Below are 18894 nucleotides of genomic sequence, written 5' to 3' on the forward strand. Positions count from 1 at the left end.
GCCTACATACATTTTAGAAGGAGAGACTATGTTGATATAGCTTTTAGTCTGGCAGATTTGTTCCTATTTTTACTTTCAAAATGTAAATGACATAATATTTTTACCTGATTTAGGTTAAAATAATGTGACTTCTAAATGGGGAAAAGCCCTCCATTTCTGAATATTATATATGAGAATAATATAATAATATATAATATATATAATAATATAATATATAATATATATATTTCTAGATAATATTTGCAGTGCACAATGCTTTTAAATATTTTTTTTTACCAGTGATAAAAAAACCTCAACATTTCCAACTTTTTCTGTCAGTACATCATAGGTGATCTTCTGTTCCTCTAAGGAATTCAAATAATTTTTCACTCTCTGCCAACAAACTGCATTTTTGTGATATCAGCTCACTAGCAGAGTATGGAGAATTGCTAGAAACATTCAGTCTTCCTTCTGCTATTAGGATAAACCCACGAATAGAATTACTGAATCTCCCCCCATTCCTTCCAAAACATGAAAGATTCTGACCTGACACTGTTAAAAAGCTGTCTGTAAACATAAATACTGGAGTTTTTTGGTGTATGTGGAACTAATGTCTAGATACTGCCTATGGCCATTCAATTTGCTATTGAATTCACTAGTAAGTCAATGCTGACTTTAGTGGACAATGTAAAAATGTTAACTCTATGATAACAACAGTGTTAGATCACTGGTACACCCACACAGCTGATTTGTTACAAGGTACAGCCAGCTGGCCCAGGATGTTTACTCTGTGTCTGGGCTACATCGTCAGCAGGGTGTTTCTGCTGGGTCACTTGTGATGTAGGAGAACTTAGATGGGAAGATTAACAGGTCAGGGCTAGTAGCAAAAGAAGTATATGGTAACACCAGATAAAAACAATAATTTTATTTGGTGGAGGTGTTTCTGATTTTTTTTCAGGTGAATTGCACATTTTTAATACCTTAGGAGGACAAGACATCACCCTCAATAACCACTGTAAAGCACAATAGCTTTAAAAATAGACTATACCTGGGTACTCTGTTAAGTGAGATCAGATACCAGCAAGACACTACCACTTTATTTTTCATTTTACATTTTAGCTGAGATACTCTAAGCTAGATAATTTACAAGGGAATTGGTCCAGATCCCTTAGATATCTTTCAGCACTTCTTTCTCTCCCTTATTTCTGCACCTACAAAAAGCACAAAGCAATATTTGTACAGATATCAAATGTGTGATCTCACAGCCCAACAATTAATTATTTTAGACTATTAGGTACAGTAAAATTTTGCAACTTTGGCGGTACAACAGAAAAAAAGTATTACTTAATGGCAGGTAGTGAAGTTCAATTTCCTAGAGGTTATTCCCAGTTCTAAACTTGCAGGAAGATGGTCTTCTACCTGATATATAATAGTAGAAGTTACCTGCTCCATTTGAAAAAGTTCTGCTTTTTTATTAGAACGTGTATACCTCCATCTCACTATCAAAAAGCACATCTAAAGTTGTATTCTAAATATCTACTAACACAGTACTAAAGCAATATTGCTAAGTAAATTTCTGAATGTATTAAAGCTGAGAGGAACCATTCTCAACCATTCTCACTGATGTGAATATTAATAAGGACTACAGTGACTAGAAAACAGTAGATGTTTTCTGAGAAAGTTCAGGATTTGAATTAATGTAAAAAAATTAATGAACAGTAAAAGAAATAAAATAAGTTAAAATGTATTTGGCTGTAATTACTCTAATTTTCAAGCAATTAAATCTTTTATGGCATTATGTACAATATGCAACAAGACTGTTTAAATTTATTTAAACTATAAGCAGGACATTTCAGAGGATATCTGAAAAAAGAAAACAACTGAAGGTGACGGCAGGTGAATTTTCTAATGATGGAATATTGATACAGAGTGTTAATTAACAGAGTGTTTATTCATGCTATGTGGTGCGTATAATCAGTTACACTTACTAAATGAGGATTTGCTTGCCCACTACTCTAAAGCACCTTTAAATGGTAAAGGCAGGGACTTTGTCCAGTTGTATTTGCTAAGTACAAGAGGCATGGCCTCTGTGAGGAGCATTAAATGGTACCAGAATACAAATAGTAAATTTAAGTATTCCTAGAAATGCTGCAACATCCTTCGTGTCTGGATCTCAGCAAAGAAGGATGCTGTTTTTTTCCTTAAAGGAGAGACAAAATTATTGGATGTGATGTATTTCATTGCATCTAATTTTAGCCACAGAACGAATCACTCTCTGGAAACCTCTATCTCCTCCTTTGACTCCAGAGGGAATGCAGAAGACTATAATAGATTATGTGACTAATGTATCAGTCACTGAAGTTACATAAAATGACACTAACCTCTTATCTTTAAAAAGCTTCTTCAATAGACTGCTTCATCGTAGAGTCTTAGTATAATTCGGAAACTTAATTTGGGTGATGTGGTAGAGGAAGTGTCCATATATGAAAATTTGCAGGAAGTCTTCAGTAATAAGGAAAACCTTTAAGCATGCTTTCAACTTGGAAAAAGACCTAAGCATGTGCTTAAAATTAAGAGCATGCTTTGTGTTATCTTAAATCAAGGTAGCCAGAACATTCTTCAGTGCTTTCCCAATATGGGTTTGAGCTCCCAGAGATTAATCAGCAGTGTATCATTGGTGCTACACGGAATTTCTCCAGCTCTTATTTCAGTGTTTGAAAAAAAAAAAAGAGAGAAGATCCAGTGATCCTAGAGGTTTCTGAACTTATATCTTTCCCAAAGACATTCCTGAACTCTCCCTGTCAAATCTAGATCTCCTTTCAGCCTGACTTCACAAGCCAACATTCACATTAGTATACTTAGTGGAGAAAAGATATGTTTAGATTATTCAGATATTTTTCCTGTAGTTATGTTTATTGTTCTGACTTACAACTTCCCATGAAGCTCTTTGATTTAATAAGGAAGAAAACTATTTCTAAATAAAGTACTGTAGATTTCAGGGTAAAGTATGTGTATTTCAGTAGACTTTGCTTGCAGCTCATTACAAGAAAGGAGTAATCTCTACATATTCTCTTTCAGCATCTCATCTTTTCCATGCAGTTTAATGCCCACCATGTCCAATAGAAACACAGGAACAGGGAAAGTAGATCTGTGGGAGTGCTGCAGAGTTAACAGCAAAAATTTTCAACCATGTTCATACATGCCATTTAAATAAGTTCCCAGGAAGTCTGTGACACTGTATCCAGAGTGAAACATTTGGCATTAAAACAAAACAAAACTCATTGTATCATTCAGTCAGCAAAAGCATTCATTTGTGTCCCAGTGCCTGATTAGTCTGGTGAGCTGTTGCAGTTGGGCTTGTTGCCATTCCAGCATGTGCAGTTTGAGAGTTTTCTGCTTTGTTTTGGTTTCTGCAGCTGTATATTCTTCTCCTGCTGAACATAAAAAATCTTGAAGTAGTGCCAATCAGATAAAGCTGAATTGCCTTTGCTGCAGTAAAAAAAAAAAGATCAGCATGCAATTTATTATTAGAATAGATCATTCTAAATTTCTATTCCCATCACAGCAGACAGCTATATCCATTTTTGTATAAAAACTTACTTAGCACAAATAAAAGGAACAGCAGATTAGCTAGTTTTAAGACCATATCCTATTTTAGCTGGACTCACTGAGGAGTGGGCCTCAAGGATAGCCACATCCAGTGCGTTTAGTTGCACTTCGGGAATTCTTTCCCTTCCACTCCGTGTACAAAGTTTGTAAAACATGTATTATCAGGAACCTCACTTAAGTGAGGTGAATATTTTACTGTTTGAGAGAATTACAAACTACTCATTAAGCTGGAGTTGGTGAATTTCCTTTAATATTAAAAGGAAAAATAAGACACCTAATAGTGTCTTGCTAAAAGATTGTAGGGAATCACCTGTCTAATGTTTGGTTTTGGTTTTGAGACTCCTCCCTGGAGCTCTGGTTTTACAGTCACTTTCTCATCTGCTTAATTCCTGTGAACAGTTTTTGAAAGAAATAGGAGGGACTGTCTGCAGGATGTTCGTAAACCCAGTCATATGACTGCACTGGGAAGACACATGTTCATATGGCAGAGGTCAAAAAACATGGATTTTTTTTTCCTTAGAGTACACCAGTGAGCAGATAAGCAAAATATATTTCTACACTGTACCTGTAAGTTTACACCAGGATTTTAGCCAGGGCTCCCTGGATCCTATTTCTACTGATTAAGAACTTTTTTTCGAATAAGATTTAGTTTAAAAAAAAATAAAAAAACAACACTACCAGCATAAAAGTGTTCATTGCTTTGGGAGCGTACAAATTTAATCTTTGTGTTCCTAAAGGATGCCCTGCATGCAGAATATAGTAACCACGTGCTACTTTGGGAATGGTCTCCAAGAGCCTAAAGATTTGCAAAGACTACAGCCAGGGATCAGAGGAGAACACACCCTGAGGGAGCCTGGGAGAACCCAGATCTGTGCTAACTGCTTGTAAGCTCTTCCTTCCTGCTTCAGTCTTGAGTTACTGGTGCAGTTCTAATGAACTCCATCAGGATTGCTGGCTACATCTTCCAGTTACTTAATTAATCACTTACCAAAGGAAGCAACTTGACTAAGTCAGTAAACACAAACATCTTCATGATTGCTCAGACAAGTTGCAGAATGAAAGAAAAAACTATGAGAGTTTAAGGTTGTTTTAAAATAAAAACATCTAAAATCACATGACTCATGAGAAAAATGAACTTTAAGCCTCCCTTGGGCTAGGAATTTAGTGGCGTTATTTTTAAAGCAGTGATATGTGCAGTGCTAAGCGACAGGGTCTCGGGGTCATCACACACATCCACATGGTGCCCTAGTTTCATTCAGCTATGCCTTTATCACGTGCTAGCTTTGTGCTGATAGTGGGCTGAAACACTAAACTCTGCACTGAAGTATCTGCTTTTATCATTAATCCAAGGCTATGGAAAGCAGTCTGATAACCAAAGTGAAGACTGTTCCAATATCAATATGATGAGGAAGATATCTAGCAATTATTACTAAAATATGCTTGTAAATATTACCAGGGCAGCATTAATTTGGTAGGATAAGTAGCTTGGAGTAAATTTAGCCTGCAAACCTACATAGAGACTGCCAGTTGTGGACTGACCAGACGAACAGAAGAGAAAAGAGGCAAAAGCTTTTGGTTCTTGCACTTATAGAAGAAGGTAGTCTTAATCTGATGTCCTTTTCTCCAGAGAGGATGGTATATGCAAGCTAAAAGTGATACCTCAGTGTTACTATATTTCAGGAAATAACATCTGCCAATCTGACTGTGTCTATTCGGCTCCGTGTTCCTGTAACATGTGAAGCAGACTCAGGGATGGATTTAATGCACACACACTTATCCAACAACCTTTGTTGGACATACCCCAGCTGCTGCTTTGGTCAAAGCACTCACACTGTGATTAGAAAGATCTCAACTTTGGATGTGTCTCATCCATGCCCGATCCACCCAGATTAGACCCACCAAGACAGAAAACTCCTGCCCTGTTACCCAAGGATTTTACAAGCTAGTTGCACTTACTGTCACTATGCTGCCATTGGCACCACATAAAACATGAGTTATACTTAGTCCATCCTGATCCCTTTTGCATGGTCACAAAGGTTTCATTCTCCATAACATTCTCCAGACTTGAGTTGGCCCACACAGGGAATGAGAAGTCTATTGCTGGTAATCCCCACACTCTTAGCACAAAAATAATAAATGAGAAACAGGAAGGAAACAAGAGGATTGAAGTCAAGGGGAGACCTTACCAATAAATAGACTATTATTCCTTCCAGAGATGGGGAGGAAGGTAATCAGTAGATAATGGCATTTCACAGAGTGTCCAAAGATAAATGCTTTCCTGAAGCATCTCTCATGCGAAGTATCCCTCCTTCAGGATTCAGCATAGCTTCATCATACCTGTATCTTTCCATAGTTGTATCTCCCTTTGACCTGCAGAAAGTCTTCAAAGTTTGGGATCCATCCCAACCTCACATAGCTCACCAGACTGGCATGTTTAATGCAGCCTGAAGTGTGTAGCCCGCAGAGAAGAGAAGAAAGCCAACACCATCTCTCTCACCAGCTGGCCAGGTGACCATAACATGCAGCCTCATGGGACATACCGCTGCCTCATGTACATGTGGCCATCAGTAGAGGCATGAGGCCCATCTTGAACTCACAACCAGGCAAGAACCACTTCAACCACCACTACATCCTCTTCTCAGAGGCCCAGGTGGTGGATCCAAACACCCTCTCTGAGGCTGGGAGGGTATGTACAGTGGACTATAAAGGATATTACTGAAATCTTTCCACTCAGCCTCTTTCAATCTTGCCACAGTTTTTGCAGACTAAGATTACAGATTTTGCATTTCGTTTTGCCATGAAAATCCAGCAAAGACAGGGATTTCTAGTCCAATATCCTATTGTTGTCAGGCATAACTTCCTGAAGACTTTTTCCTTTAGCTTATTTACTTATTTTACTTCAAGTGCAGCCTAAACCCTCCCTTCCTGTTGGGAACAACAGCTGTGGCACGCGGCATCAGCTTGCCAAGCCTGAGTGACTGTAAAATATCATTTATCTTGGAGCACGATAGTATCAAAGAGAACAACCATGTGGGCCTGACTATGAATTCATTACCTAGCTCTGCTTAAAAGGAGGATAAGTTGCAGAATCAGAGGAAAAAGAGGTCCCATTTTTGAGCTAACACTCTTGGACCTGAAAGGACTGTCACATCTGAAACCACTACTGAGACATAAAGGGAATTCAGGTTTCCTCGCTCAGAAAAACACTATGAGCTTTCAAAGGCTGAAGATACAAAAGTATGCACCAGGGCAGGACACCAATACTACTTCTGTAGCTTAATGGGAATGTGGTGACCTCAGAAGATCAAGTAATTGGCTGATGAAAGCCACTCAGCTGGCACACACACTTCCCAGCATACCTGTGCTATCCCACAGATCCAGTGCATCCTGTATGAATGCCTCAGCCCTTAAATAAAAATGCTTTCAGCTAGCCTTGTGTTATTGTCAAAGCTTCACCTTTCGGGTGGCTTTTTTTTGGTCAGAAGTAATCGCTGTATTTAAAGTTTAGGAGAGAGTTGAGACAAACTGGAAATTAACAATTAATCACATATTTTCACCACCATCACCGCACTCCCATCTTATCCTCTGGATTCCTTTGGTGCCTCCTGTCTCCCAGAGGCAGTCAGCTGAGGGTTGGGGCAGGCACAGAGCACTGGGCTGCTCTTTGTTTTGCAAACCGGTCTCAGGCTCCTCCGGAAGTCAACTGGGCTGCGTGGTGCTGTCGTGCTCGCTTCCCTTTTCAACTTCACATATTTCCCATTAATGATGAGTGGGAAAGGTCAGGGAGGATTTCTTTAATGGACTGCTTGAGGGCAAGCAACAGCCTTGGGAAACGGCTCTCTGATTTCCTGGTAATTCCAGTCTATTCAATAAGCAAAGAAAAAAGTCTTAGGAAAAGTGAAGATATCAAGGTGTTAAAGGCGACTTTCCCATGTGGACTCAGTTCTGCCAGAATCCTCTTACCCAAACTTGAGTATAACTCTCCCAGTGATTTTAGTGACGGGAGAGTAGCCTTAATAAGAACAAAGATGACAGATGCAGGAAGTGTTGCATAGATGCAAAGGGGTTAAGCGCTAGGAGCAAATCAGGATCAGTTTAGGGCAGCTCACGTGGGTGCGTGTATGCCATTTTAAGTAGTCCACCACAAAACTCCTGGGAAGGGTCTAGACCACTGGCACTAACATAACGAAGGCATCAGTACTTTCCATCCCTCCATTCAGCTGCAGTGACTGAGAAGTCTTTTCTCAACAGCAGTTCTGCAATTTCTCAAAGATCAGGATGATGAAAGATTTAAATGTAAGAAATTTGCCTGACAAGAATTCTTATGCCCTAGGTCAGAAAGCTCCAATTTTACCTGTGCACATGTGCTTCAAATATAGAAGTAGTAATAGATAACACATCTATCAGTATTTTCACAAAGAAGCTATCTGGTGTAAATCAATGTTGCACTATAGAGTTGAAGCCACTGGAGCAACGTCAGGAGTTTTGACTATTATTTTTCACTCTTTGTTTTGTGCTTTGCTTTGCTCTGTCTATCACTAAATGTTCCAGGGCTCTCTACCATGAGCCCAGAGTGTGGAAAATGCTGACCGACGTCGTTTACTGTATTCATGCTCACAAACAAGCTGTTATTTGTCATTGACACGTAAATAAGTCACTGTTCTTTCCATCCTATAGCTCTTAAATAAATACTGTGAACCAAGTTCGCAGCATTGATTTTTTTGTAGGCGGTCACCGAGATGATTTCACAGAAATATCCTGCGACAGTTTTGCAAAACAGGATAAGTCCCAGCCTGAATTTCATGACTCTGTTTTTTTCCACTTCCATTCCGATGGTTACAGTGTTTTTGCTGTCACAGGCAGGCAGTTAATTCATCCTGACTCACAAAGACTAGGAAAATGAAAACTTTGTCCACTCTTCTTAGTGTCTAAGACATATGTGTTATAAATTACATGGATTTTGGTATAACCTAGAAGTTCTAGCCCGTGTCAGCCACAGGGGGTCTATGCACACTTACAACAGCTACGTACTGCTGTTTGCAGATAACCAAACAGACAGCTTTAAGTGGCAGCAATATAAAGGAAGGAGCTGGTAGCCTAGTCCAGGCTGAAAAACTTGCTGCAGAGTATGAGTAAACTAACCCACACAGACCAATAAATAGATCCTATTTATAAATGACACCTGCCTGCAGATTAAAACGAAACCACCAAGACTGGGAGGAAATCAGTTGTATCATCTTTGTTCCACAAATGACAAACTGAGGCAGAGATTAAGTGCTTTGCCCAAGGTGCCATAAGAAGCCTGTGTCAGAGCCAGGACTGGAGTCACCTGTGCCTCAGCCAGTGCCGCAGCCACAGGTTCCTCCTTGTTCTGAGCACAGTGTAGATCCACGCTATACGCTGACATGACTACTCTGACCCAGTAAATGTAATTCTCAATTTTCACCCGTTAAAAAGGACAGAACCAGTCAGACTGTGAGTGTAAGGATGCTGCTGGGCAATGAAAATTGAAAGCTCTATTTTTTATCTCACCCACTGATGATAAGTATTTTGGGAAAAGAGTCAGCAGCAAGTTTTGCACTTAAAAGAAATAATATCAACAGTGGTGGGTAGGAGTTTGGGCAGCGAATCTAATAGGTGCGTCTAGATTTGGCTAAGAATGAAAAGAGCATTTTCTTTCCACTGGTTGCTGGCTAGTAAAAGCAAAGGGGTGGAATACATCCAACTTGCAAAACTTGAATACAGTTACTGCTATCTGCAAATGGGTGCCCCTCCCCGCTCATGTGAGCTACACAGGCAAAAGAGAATGACACATGTGCCGTTTCCTTTTCCAGTTGTAAAGGGGTCAGGAGCCAGGCAAGGAGAGCCTGAACAAGAGGAGCATTTTCCCGGGCTCTTCCAGCTGTTCTGTTCAATCCCGCCGTCGGTTCTGAGCAGGGAAGAGAGACTGTCAACACAAATAAGGCATTTTTCAAAGGCGTAAATTATGAGTTCCCAAAACAATACGACATCTCAACCACGTGAGTACCCTTATCCCCCTCCTCCTTACTCTAAGAGTGGATTTACCAGTCTGCTGCTTAAGGAAAAGATCATCTAATGCGTTTCATACAAAAAAAAAAAAAAAAAAAGAAAAGAAAAGAAAAAAAGAATGCCTGAGACTAATCCTGAAGGAAAAAAGTTGTGATGAAACTGTTTTCCTTTTTTATTCTTTGTGTTTGTGTGTGCGCGTGTGTGTGAAGAATTGAAACAGGCTTTGCAAACTCCGGTTCCTGAATAGAACGGAGCAAAGTTAGGAACGTTTCCGCCTAAACCCTGGCTTAGAAAAGTTTCATTTGAATGTTTTTCCCTCCCCCCGCCTTCAGGAATGAAAATATAGAGCATTTCGAAAGCATACTGATGCTTTTCTAAGATATTAATGGTGCTGCCCAACTTGTGTTTAGAGTCTCAAGCTGTCTGTGTGTAATATGAGACGCAAGCCACAAACTGACAGTCTCTATTTAAAGCCACAATGTGTTTCTGCTCCTGGAAATTTAGAAACACGGGCTTAAGGACAAGCAAATTAGTTTCTCAGCAAGAGAGAGTACAGGAGGGCAAGTCCTCTGCTGGCGTAACTCTTCATATTTCAGTAAATTTGAAAAGAGAGAATTTTGCCTGAACAGTCAGGCGAGTATAGAGGCTTAGCTGCAGCATGGTAGCATTCATTTTGGGACAGCGTTAAAAAGAAAGTAGAGGGGAAGAGAGTGGATTCTGATTTGATAAGCTGAGAAAAGTCAATAGGAAAACTCGGAGTTTTTGGCGCTGCTATAGCAGCTCTATATAACTTTTATGGCTTTAGTGTAATCTTTCCTGCTTTAATTCAAGGCGGTAGTTTTGTGTTATTTTTAATAAACAAACTGCCAATAGCAGAATTGTTTATCATACCGTGGTATCAATCATGAAGGCAGAAAGTAGAGACGGCATTGCTGGGAGCTGCCTGCAATTCAGGGTTTGATCCACAGATTGCTGCAAGAATATTTGCTCTGTATGTATGTTAACCCTGACAATGTTTCCCAAGCTCTGCATGAGGCAGGCTGACCCAGCAGAAATGACACAGTGAGCAGCACCTCTGGAATCCCAACTAGCAATTTCTATTTACCCTTTAGTCCTTTTTGCAACTTCTAACCAACATGAAAGATTAGATGCTAGCTTTATATTAAATTTTATTCTATTTTATTCAGCAGCTTAGAATATTATGGCTGGTTCTCTATTATTTCTATTACAGTTTGTTTTCTCTTATTGATAGGAAAGAAATATGCAGGCTAATTCAGGATTCTGAGAGTTTGGTTTCGGAAAAGCTTGAGTAAATTACTGCCATTGGTACTTTCCAAGCATGTGCAGGAGGGTGGTCGTGACTCACTGAGGTGCATTTTGCTCATTGTGCAATATCAGCAAGGGTCCAGACCCAATCTTGTATCGTTAGTGGCAGGCTTGGCCAGGTGACAAGTCCAGGACCAGGTCTACAGTCCTGAATACATTATGACTCACTTCTCTGACAGACCCAAGTTGTCAGAGGACCCCACAGAAGGCCCTAGGGTGGATCTGGATGAGGAGTTAGTACCCCATGGGGCCTTTTGTCTGTTCATAATGAAAAAAGACTGATGCATCAGGTTCTTTTGGGTTTTTTTTCCAAAATCTAGGCAGGAATTCTCAGCTTGAACCATTTTAAGATCAGATGATTGGCAGTGAAAATAAGTGGCTTGCAATCTAGCTAGAAGTATTCTGACTGAAAAATAGTGACTATTCTTTATTTGCCCTTATAATTTCCCTTACTGATTCAGACAGGATGTTCCTGCATTTTGTTTCAGTCTGTCTCTCTTTGTTGTGGTTTTTTTTTTTAAATTACATAGATCAAATTTACAGATTAAGAACAAAATGAAATTAGAGAGAAGTCTGATAGTACTATATTCCTGTATAATGCAAGTTTGATGCATTGTTTTTATAATGGTTGATGTTTTGGGGGTAGGTCTTGGGGAAAAGAGTCTTATTTCTTAGTAAAATTCCAGACATTTTTGCAAGAAACAAGATATTGAAAGATCAGTGTATTGACAGGCACTGCACAGCATGGACAGCAGATGTTTGCCAGAGAGGCAGAGTAATTGGGAAAACAAATTTGATTCATAACCATAGTGAAAATCTTTGAAATGGGTGTGAAAATGCATAAATAATCAGCAAAAATCTTTGGCTATACTGAACATATTAATTCTTTGCTGAGTACCTGCAGGTGAGACCACAGAGCAGCTGCCTTCTGATACCAACTGAACAGTGTTAAGTTACCTAATTGCTCATGTTCTTTGCTTATCTCTTTGCATTCACTCGCGGCTGATAAGGAATTTTTATTCATTCTATAAATACAGTATGATTCCGACAATCCAGCTGGGAGGAGACTACTGTTTCAGATTTTAAATATCCAACTCTGTGAACCCTGCAAATGTATTCTGCCTCTATACGGGCATGTCACACTATCTAAACTCGGGCACTTCCGATGCCCAGCTCAGATATCCCATCACTCTGAGTGGTCTCTGTATACTTAAGAGAGAGGCAAGCGAGCCAATAATTCAGCCTGCTGATGTTAGCCATTGTTCATTGTTTAGACACATTTGTGTGTGGCTGGAATAAAATGGAATACCTAAGTAAAGAAGTCTGCTACCAAAGCCAAAAATGGAGTTGGGCTTCGATTTCATTGCCTGGGATTCAAGACAATATTGTGCTGTGAATACAACTCCAGTTTCTTTTTTTTTCTTTCTTCTTCCTCTTCTGATTAAAAAAAAAGGACCTAGCCTGACTGGAGGGATTTTTAAACGCATCATTTTTAACCACCTTCTGGTGATGCATTTGGTTCCTCCCACCTCTGCTCACATGTACAGCAGCAGTAGCTGCCTGACTTACTACAAAATCTGTGGAGTTCCACAAGTTTGGCAATCTCTGTCAGACTGCAGCTTTTGCCCTCTTCCTTTTAGACTGCAGTGTGACCCAGTTCCAAGGCAATGGGACAGCCCAAATGAGGTGAAGGATTCACGCAAATAAACGTCACCAAGTCAAAGGTTCAGTCTGGGGAGGCCATGATCTGTGCAAAGCCATCTTTGAGGGTCAAAGGTGTTTACCCCCTTGGAGAAGATGCTCTGCACCTTACAGGATTTAATCTGTACTCAGCACGCAAAGACTGTTTTATTTGAGGCCTCTTACACTCCAAATGCCAGCTGTCAAAGGAATTAGTGGTTAATGAGAGCAGTTTGTGGAGGCTTCTTTTCCTCATCACCTACCAAAAGATAAGGTCTTCCTTCTGAGTGGGTAAGGAAGCAGTGTGGTCTGTGCTACGTAGAAGAATTGGCCCAAAAGGAAACCAGTAGGCAACATTGGGCCTCAGGCCATGCCCCAGAGAGAGGAAGAGGGTCAAGAACAGGGAGAAGCAAGGCAAGCCTTGTGAGCTGTATGCCTTCCATCTGCATTGCCATCAGCCATCAGCCCATGTGCAAGCCCTGCCCTGCTCAGGGGAAGCAAACCCTGGTGCTGCCTCTGTCCTGCAAGCAGGAGGTGTCAGCTCCATTGTGCCCAGCTTCTCCAACTGCCACAACAGCACCTAGGGCTTCTGGCAAAAAAAGTCAAGTATGTGAAAAAAACCTTTTAAAGAAAAATTCTTTTTTTTTTACACTGAGGGTGGTGGAACACTGGAACAGGTTAGCCAGAGAGGTGGCAGATGCCCCATCCCTGAAAACATTTAAGGTCAGGTGGATTGGGCTCTGAGCAACCTGATCTGGTTGGAGATGTCCCTGCTACTTGCAGGGGGGTTGGACTAGATGGCTTTTAAAGGTCCCTTCCAACCCAAACTATTCTATGATTCTGTGTGTGGGCTGTCCCCTCCAGAGAGGCTGAAAGCTTGGCAAAGGTGCCCCCCAATAAAGGCAAAGTGACTTACAACTGTGAATGGCAAGTCTGGTTCTGCGAAAAGCCTTAATCTATCTTTAACTCATTATGAGATATATTTTGGGGCTGCAAACCGGGCCTTTAAATGGTATTCCTGGAGCAATACCACTACCTTTCACACAGGGCCTGTGAAAAGCCGCAAATGATCCCTGTAAACTGTTAACCATGTTATTCACTGCCTTGGCAATAGATTTGATTTCACTGCCCTTAATCAACAGAAGCACTTGTCTGTGACAGTAGCTAATAAACAAAAATAGAGGCTATTGATTATGAAAATTTTTGTTTTCACTGGTACACTTGTGAGCATTTATAAGCAAGGAAACCTATAAATTATAATAATGGCTCATTTTTAGTGCAGAAGTCTCAAAACATGTCCCACAAGCATTTATGTAAATTGATTGCCTCTGCTTGTATGTTTGTCTCCCACCACTGTGCATGTGAATTGGAAAATTTGGCTTTATACCTCAGGGCTCTCCCTGACACTCTCATTGCCTGAGATGTTGATGTGAAAGTCTGCAAATTGAAAGGCTCAGAATGCTCCTGAAATTTCGGTAATTAAGAACAGAAATGTTAGCAAACTGCTAAGCTGGAGGGAATGGAAGGGATTTCTACCCAAATAGGAGTCTGCTTTTTGAAAATACACAGTTCTTAGCATTTCTGGGCACTGCTTTTCACCAAAGAAAAAAAAAAAGAAGCAGCTGATTATTTACCCAATAGATGTTAAAGATTCATCTTATAGCTGGTTACGTGTTAAAGCCTACTAGTCTGTTAGTGTTACAGAATTGTGCAGTGTCTGCATCTCATTGCTGATACTGCTGCACCTTTCTTTCTAGGCTCTTGTGGAACATACCCCATATCCATCGCTGTTCAAATGACTGAGTCCAATCAGCAAAGCCTTTTGTAAAACAGGCTTTTGGGACTGCATTCTCTAATGAAAGTCTGTTTGTGTGTCTGCTCTGTGGAGTGCCTGTCTCTATTGTTAGGGAGGGATTAGTATTCCTATAGCATAGAGGAATCCAAGCCAACAGAAGGATCTGATTGTGCTAGGTACTGTACAGACACCATTTCTTCTAAAGGCCGGTAGACTACATAGAGAGGACAGATTACAGGTAGGAGCGAAATTACTGCTTTCCAGGGACACTGCTGGAGAGGCAGCTTTTGGATATGGAAAGGCATTTATAGCAACCAGGAGGTAGGAATTAGTATTGATTCCAGTAGATCCACTGGGGCAACAGCTCTGTGCTTCCCACTCTCTAATTTTGTAATACATGCTTAGGAAAAGACATAGCTCAGAATTCAGTTGTGACTGGCATATTTGTTTCCCATGTTCAGAAAACTTCTAAACACATTTGGCACTAGTAGTATTTTTGTTTACTTTTTTTTTTGCTTCACATTCAAGTTCTGATAGGAAAGGCATGAAAAATTGGGGGACACCCAGATGCTGCAGTGACAAGAATACATTAACACCTTAGCTGGGCAAGTATTTAGACAGCAGACAGTGTTTTACTTACTTCTGAAAGACTTAAGTTCCTAAGTCAAATAAATTTGACAGCATTACCCCAGTAATGAGTTGATGAAAAATTCACCAGCTGCTAAGCATTCTGAAAAACTACTTGGCAAATGAAGAAAAGTGGCACTTGGAGAAATCATGTTTGGTTTGCCAACAATTTATGAACACGAATGGAGAAAAGGACTGTCTTCTCTGGATAATTTATTTGCAACCCGTAACTCAACTGCATCAAGTAACGATACTGCAGTGTTATAACAAGAGGCAGGCACCTCATAATTTGTAGCTGAAATAAGATCTGTACTCTCTGTTTCTCCAAGAGTCAGCATGATCTAATTCACACCAGATTCCTATCTCTCCAATGTTAGCATGGAAATCAAATGCACTGTCTGTGCTATGTTGCTCCCTTACTGCAGATGTACCTTGCACGTGTAGTTTCACCAATAAGACATCTGGATAAGTGATTTCCCTCTTAATTAATCTTCTTATCTGCAAAGGAGGCCAGTTTCTCATATCTCCTTCTCTTCCGACATATGTTTCACCACAGGGTTCTTCCTGATGAAGCAGAAAACTTCACTTAAAATCTCAACGGGTTAAACTAGTTCTGCTGCATTGAAGTTTTAAAGTGATTTTTTTTTTCTTCCCACTCCCTCTCTTTTTCATCTTAGAAAAAAAAAATTCAGTTATTGCATGAGTCTCCATCTTTCTTCTTCAGATAAGCCCCGAAATGGAGTTAAGCCTTTTATCAGTAAGTTGCAAGGGGGCTTTCGAACACACCCTGAGACAGCTTCATGTTATCTTGAGTGATAATGCTTGTTTTACTGGGGACTGCATGTTTAAAATGTCTAGTTTTATGAGGTTGTCTACATTATAAAGAGCATGTGTGACAAGGTCATAGCAATGCAGAATCAGACATCAAGTCTTTACATATGTGTAGGTGTTTAGATTTGCAAACAGAGACTATTTTAGTAATACCAAACCTAGAAAATGGATTTGAATTCTTTTTATATGTACATATATATACATACAGTGTATGTATGTAATATGCTGTATATCTGTATGCATCCATATACACAGATATACATATATACACACACACACCCCACCCTTTTCACTACTTATATGGCTTTTCACTAGTCAGACTTCTGGATATGGAGAGTTTTATTTCCCTGACCACATCTCTATTCACAGACCAATACCCACAAGCTCACGTTTCCCTTTTTATCTTTTGAAGATACCTTCAAAAGTAGCAGAAATAACGACTAGATTTTTGAAGACTTCACAGAGGCATAAACTCAGTGACAAGAAAGAAAGCAAGAAGGAGGTTTGGGCTATATATAAAGAGTTAGAAAATATTACAAAATATCCTTTGTATATGATACAGTAAAATATCAAAGAAGTGGCCTTATGCAAACTATCCTTTGCAGATGCCAGATTCAGGTGTCTCTCTGCTAACTGTATATGCCGTTAGAGCCTAGCAGCTCATGATGGTATAGATACTGAATCACTCCATGTTTTGAATTTAGGTATCAGAGTATTTGCCGAAATCCATCTTGGAGACTATTACAGGAGCCAGTCCACATAAGCAAAGATCCAGAGAAAAGCAGTGATAATGACTTCAGAAACAAGGAGGGAGTAGATGTTCCATGTGGATTAAGCTATTTGAAAAGGGACAATTCAGATTAGGAAAGGCCAAGCTTGTGTTCTTCCTGATGCCGTGAATGGTGCAAGTTTAAACCTCAAGCAGGCAGGAGATTTGGTCAGGGATGGGTTCCTCTAGTAGCTCATCTGTGCTGGGAGAATTTAGTAGTTGCATCTTCAAGACAGTTTTCCAGAAAAACTGAACATTTTAGCATATTCATGCTGAAATAAAAGTTATTCATTAAAGAGTAACAACCCTCCTTTGGAAACAGAATACTTATTCAGGACTCAATTCAGTCATATTGTGCAATTCTGTGTACACTTCAAACAACTATGGGAAAATGAATTTATACTGGAATAGCTTTCACAGAATTGTTATTCCAGGTTAACTTGATCTTTTTGTGTAGGCAAATTTGTTCTCTGTAAACAGGAAAAATAAGCTTTTTTTTTTTTTAAAAAGCATTCTTACTAAGACAAAAGCAAGATGCTTCTCATTTGTTTATTGGATATTTCAAACATTTCAATCACTTAACATGAGATGAAAAAGCAGCTCCTGATGTGACCAACTTTAGCTAAACCAAATAATTCTCAGGTAAAATAAATAGCCCGCAAATCACTTAAACAGAGGTGATTCAAAAGTTACATGCACGAATTAGCAGAAGGAAAAAGTATTTCTAGTGGATTGTGAAGTATTACCATAAAAAAGTGGTCAACTCCTGTATACATTTTCAAAAATTCTGAAGTATGTTTAAAATGACGCTCTGGATTTTTATATTTTATTTGTCTTCTGGAATCTATAGGGGTATGTTGTTGAATTCTGTTTTCAAGGTTTTCTTAGAATGTATTAGGGCTATAAATTTACCAATTTATTATGAAATTACACTTTCAGTAGAGTCTATTATTTCCTGAGGCTTTAATAACCAGCACTCACGAGCTAGCAGAGTTTGTTCTTCTAACTATTGATGGTTCATTCAAATGTTATGAGCACAATCCCTGTCCTATGCAAGGAGTAGAAAATTAAATTCTTAACATATCCATAATGCAAGGATGGCCTCAGAGAGCAGACTAGTCTCTGTCATTACGTTTCTCTCACACCTGACTTCTCTGGTTGTCTAGTTCAGATATCATCTGCACCTCCTAACCCTTCCTGCCTGACCCTTTCTCAGCCCACAGGGAAGTGCTCATATCTCAACGTAGCATAGACACACAGGTTCCAGATGTCAAATGCCATTTCCTCCCTTCTTTCAGGGACCTTATACAGTCCTGACAGTGGGAAGGAAGAAAAGCACAGGCAAGGAAGACATAAATCTTCCCTCGTCATCCTCTGGGCTCAGGCCTTGTTTCCTTTGGGAGTTGCCCCCATTTCCATCTCCCTCCCTCTTGTCTTCTCCATTGGTTTCTCTTTGCTCTCTTATCTTCATGGCTTGCTGTGAAACACAACCTCCCTCCTCCAGATCTTTCCTGTCATCATACAGGAATTTTTATTTACAACCAAGGACATACTTTTTACCTCCCATGACTGGGAGAGTTTATTATTGTCTGTCTCCCTTGAATTTCTATAATTGCATCAGTGGGCCTTGATTTTTGGAGTCTGTTGCATACAAATCCAGTTTTCTTCTCACTGAACTCATCAGGATTTTTTTTTATTTTAAAGAAGCCTGTATTACCAGTCATTAATGGCAATTAAGTCCTTAGTGGAAACAGGGGGATATACACAGGGTTATGCTGCATCTCTACAGAAAGCTCTACATAAGGTATTGAGCAAAGCAGACCAGGAAACAAAACTGCCGCTGAAAACCATGCTTCCGTTCCAGCTTCCTCTTTGCTTTGGGAAAAGGGGAAGCCATGGTTTACTTTGTCTTTTTCAAAACCACTCAGTGTGCTCTGCACACTCAGTTGCTTTTCCTGTTACTATTCTGTCATGGTTTAGCCCCAGTCAGGAGCTAAACACCGCACAGTCACTTTCCATGAGCGGGGAGAGAAAATACAATGTAAAGCTTGTGGGTCGAGATAAGGACAGGGAGAGATCATTCAGCAGTTACCATCACAGGCAAAACAGACTTGACTTGGGGAAAACTAATTCAATCTATTAACAGTCAAACCCAAGTAGAATACTGAGAGATAAAACCAAATTTTAGGAACACCTTCCCCTAGCCCCTCTCCTCTTCCCAGGCTTGACTTCACTCCCAATTTTCTCT

At 39.8% G+C, this 18894-nt stretch overlaps 1 protein-coding gene and 1 long non-coding RNA gene across 2 annotated transcripts in view; one reads left to right on the forward strand and one right to left on the reverse strand.

Annotated features, from left to right (window-relative positions):
• Positions 1-2917: 2917 nt before the first annotated feature.
• LOC147600184 (uncharacterized) lies at positions 2918-15667 on the reverse strand. Its single transcript, XR_015258932.1, has 2 exons — positions 15478-15667; positions 2918-3468 (listed from the first exon to the last, which is right to left on the reverse strand). It is a non-coding gene; the product is annotated as an uncharacterized LOC147600184 (long non-coding RNA).
• The window catches only part of GYPC (glycophorin C (Gerbich blood group)), a 36212-nt gene continuing 26325 nt past the window's right edge, over positions 9008-18894 (forward strand). The window contains exon 1 of the mRNA XM_086751040.1: positions 9008-9608. Coding sequence (XP_086607166.1) covers positions 9575-9608 — 34 coding nt within the window. The 5' untranslated portion in view covers positions 9008-9574. The remainder of the gene's footprint in view (positions 9609-18894) is intronic.

This window comes from Chlamydotis macqueenii, chromosome 6 (genome assembly GCF_036417535.1).
Source record: "Chlamydotis macqueenii isolate bChlMac1 chromosome 6, bChlMac1.mat, whole genome shotgun sequence".
NCBI classification, from domain to species: Eukaryota; Metazoa; Chordata; class Aves; order Otidiformes; family Otididae; genus Chlamydotis; species Chlamydotis macqueenii.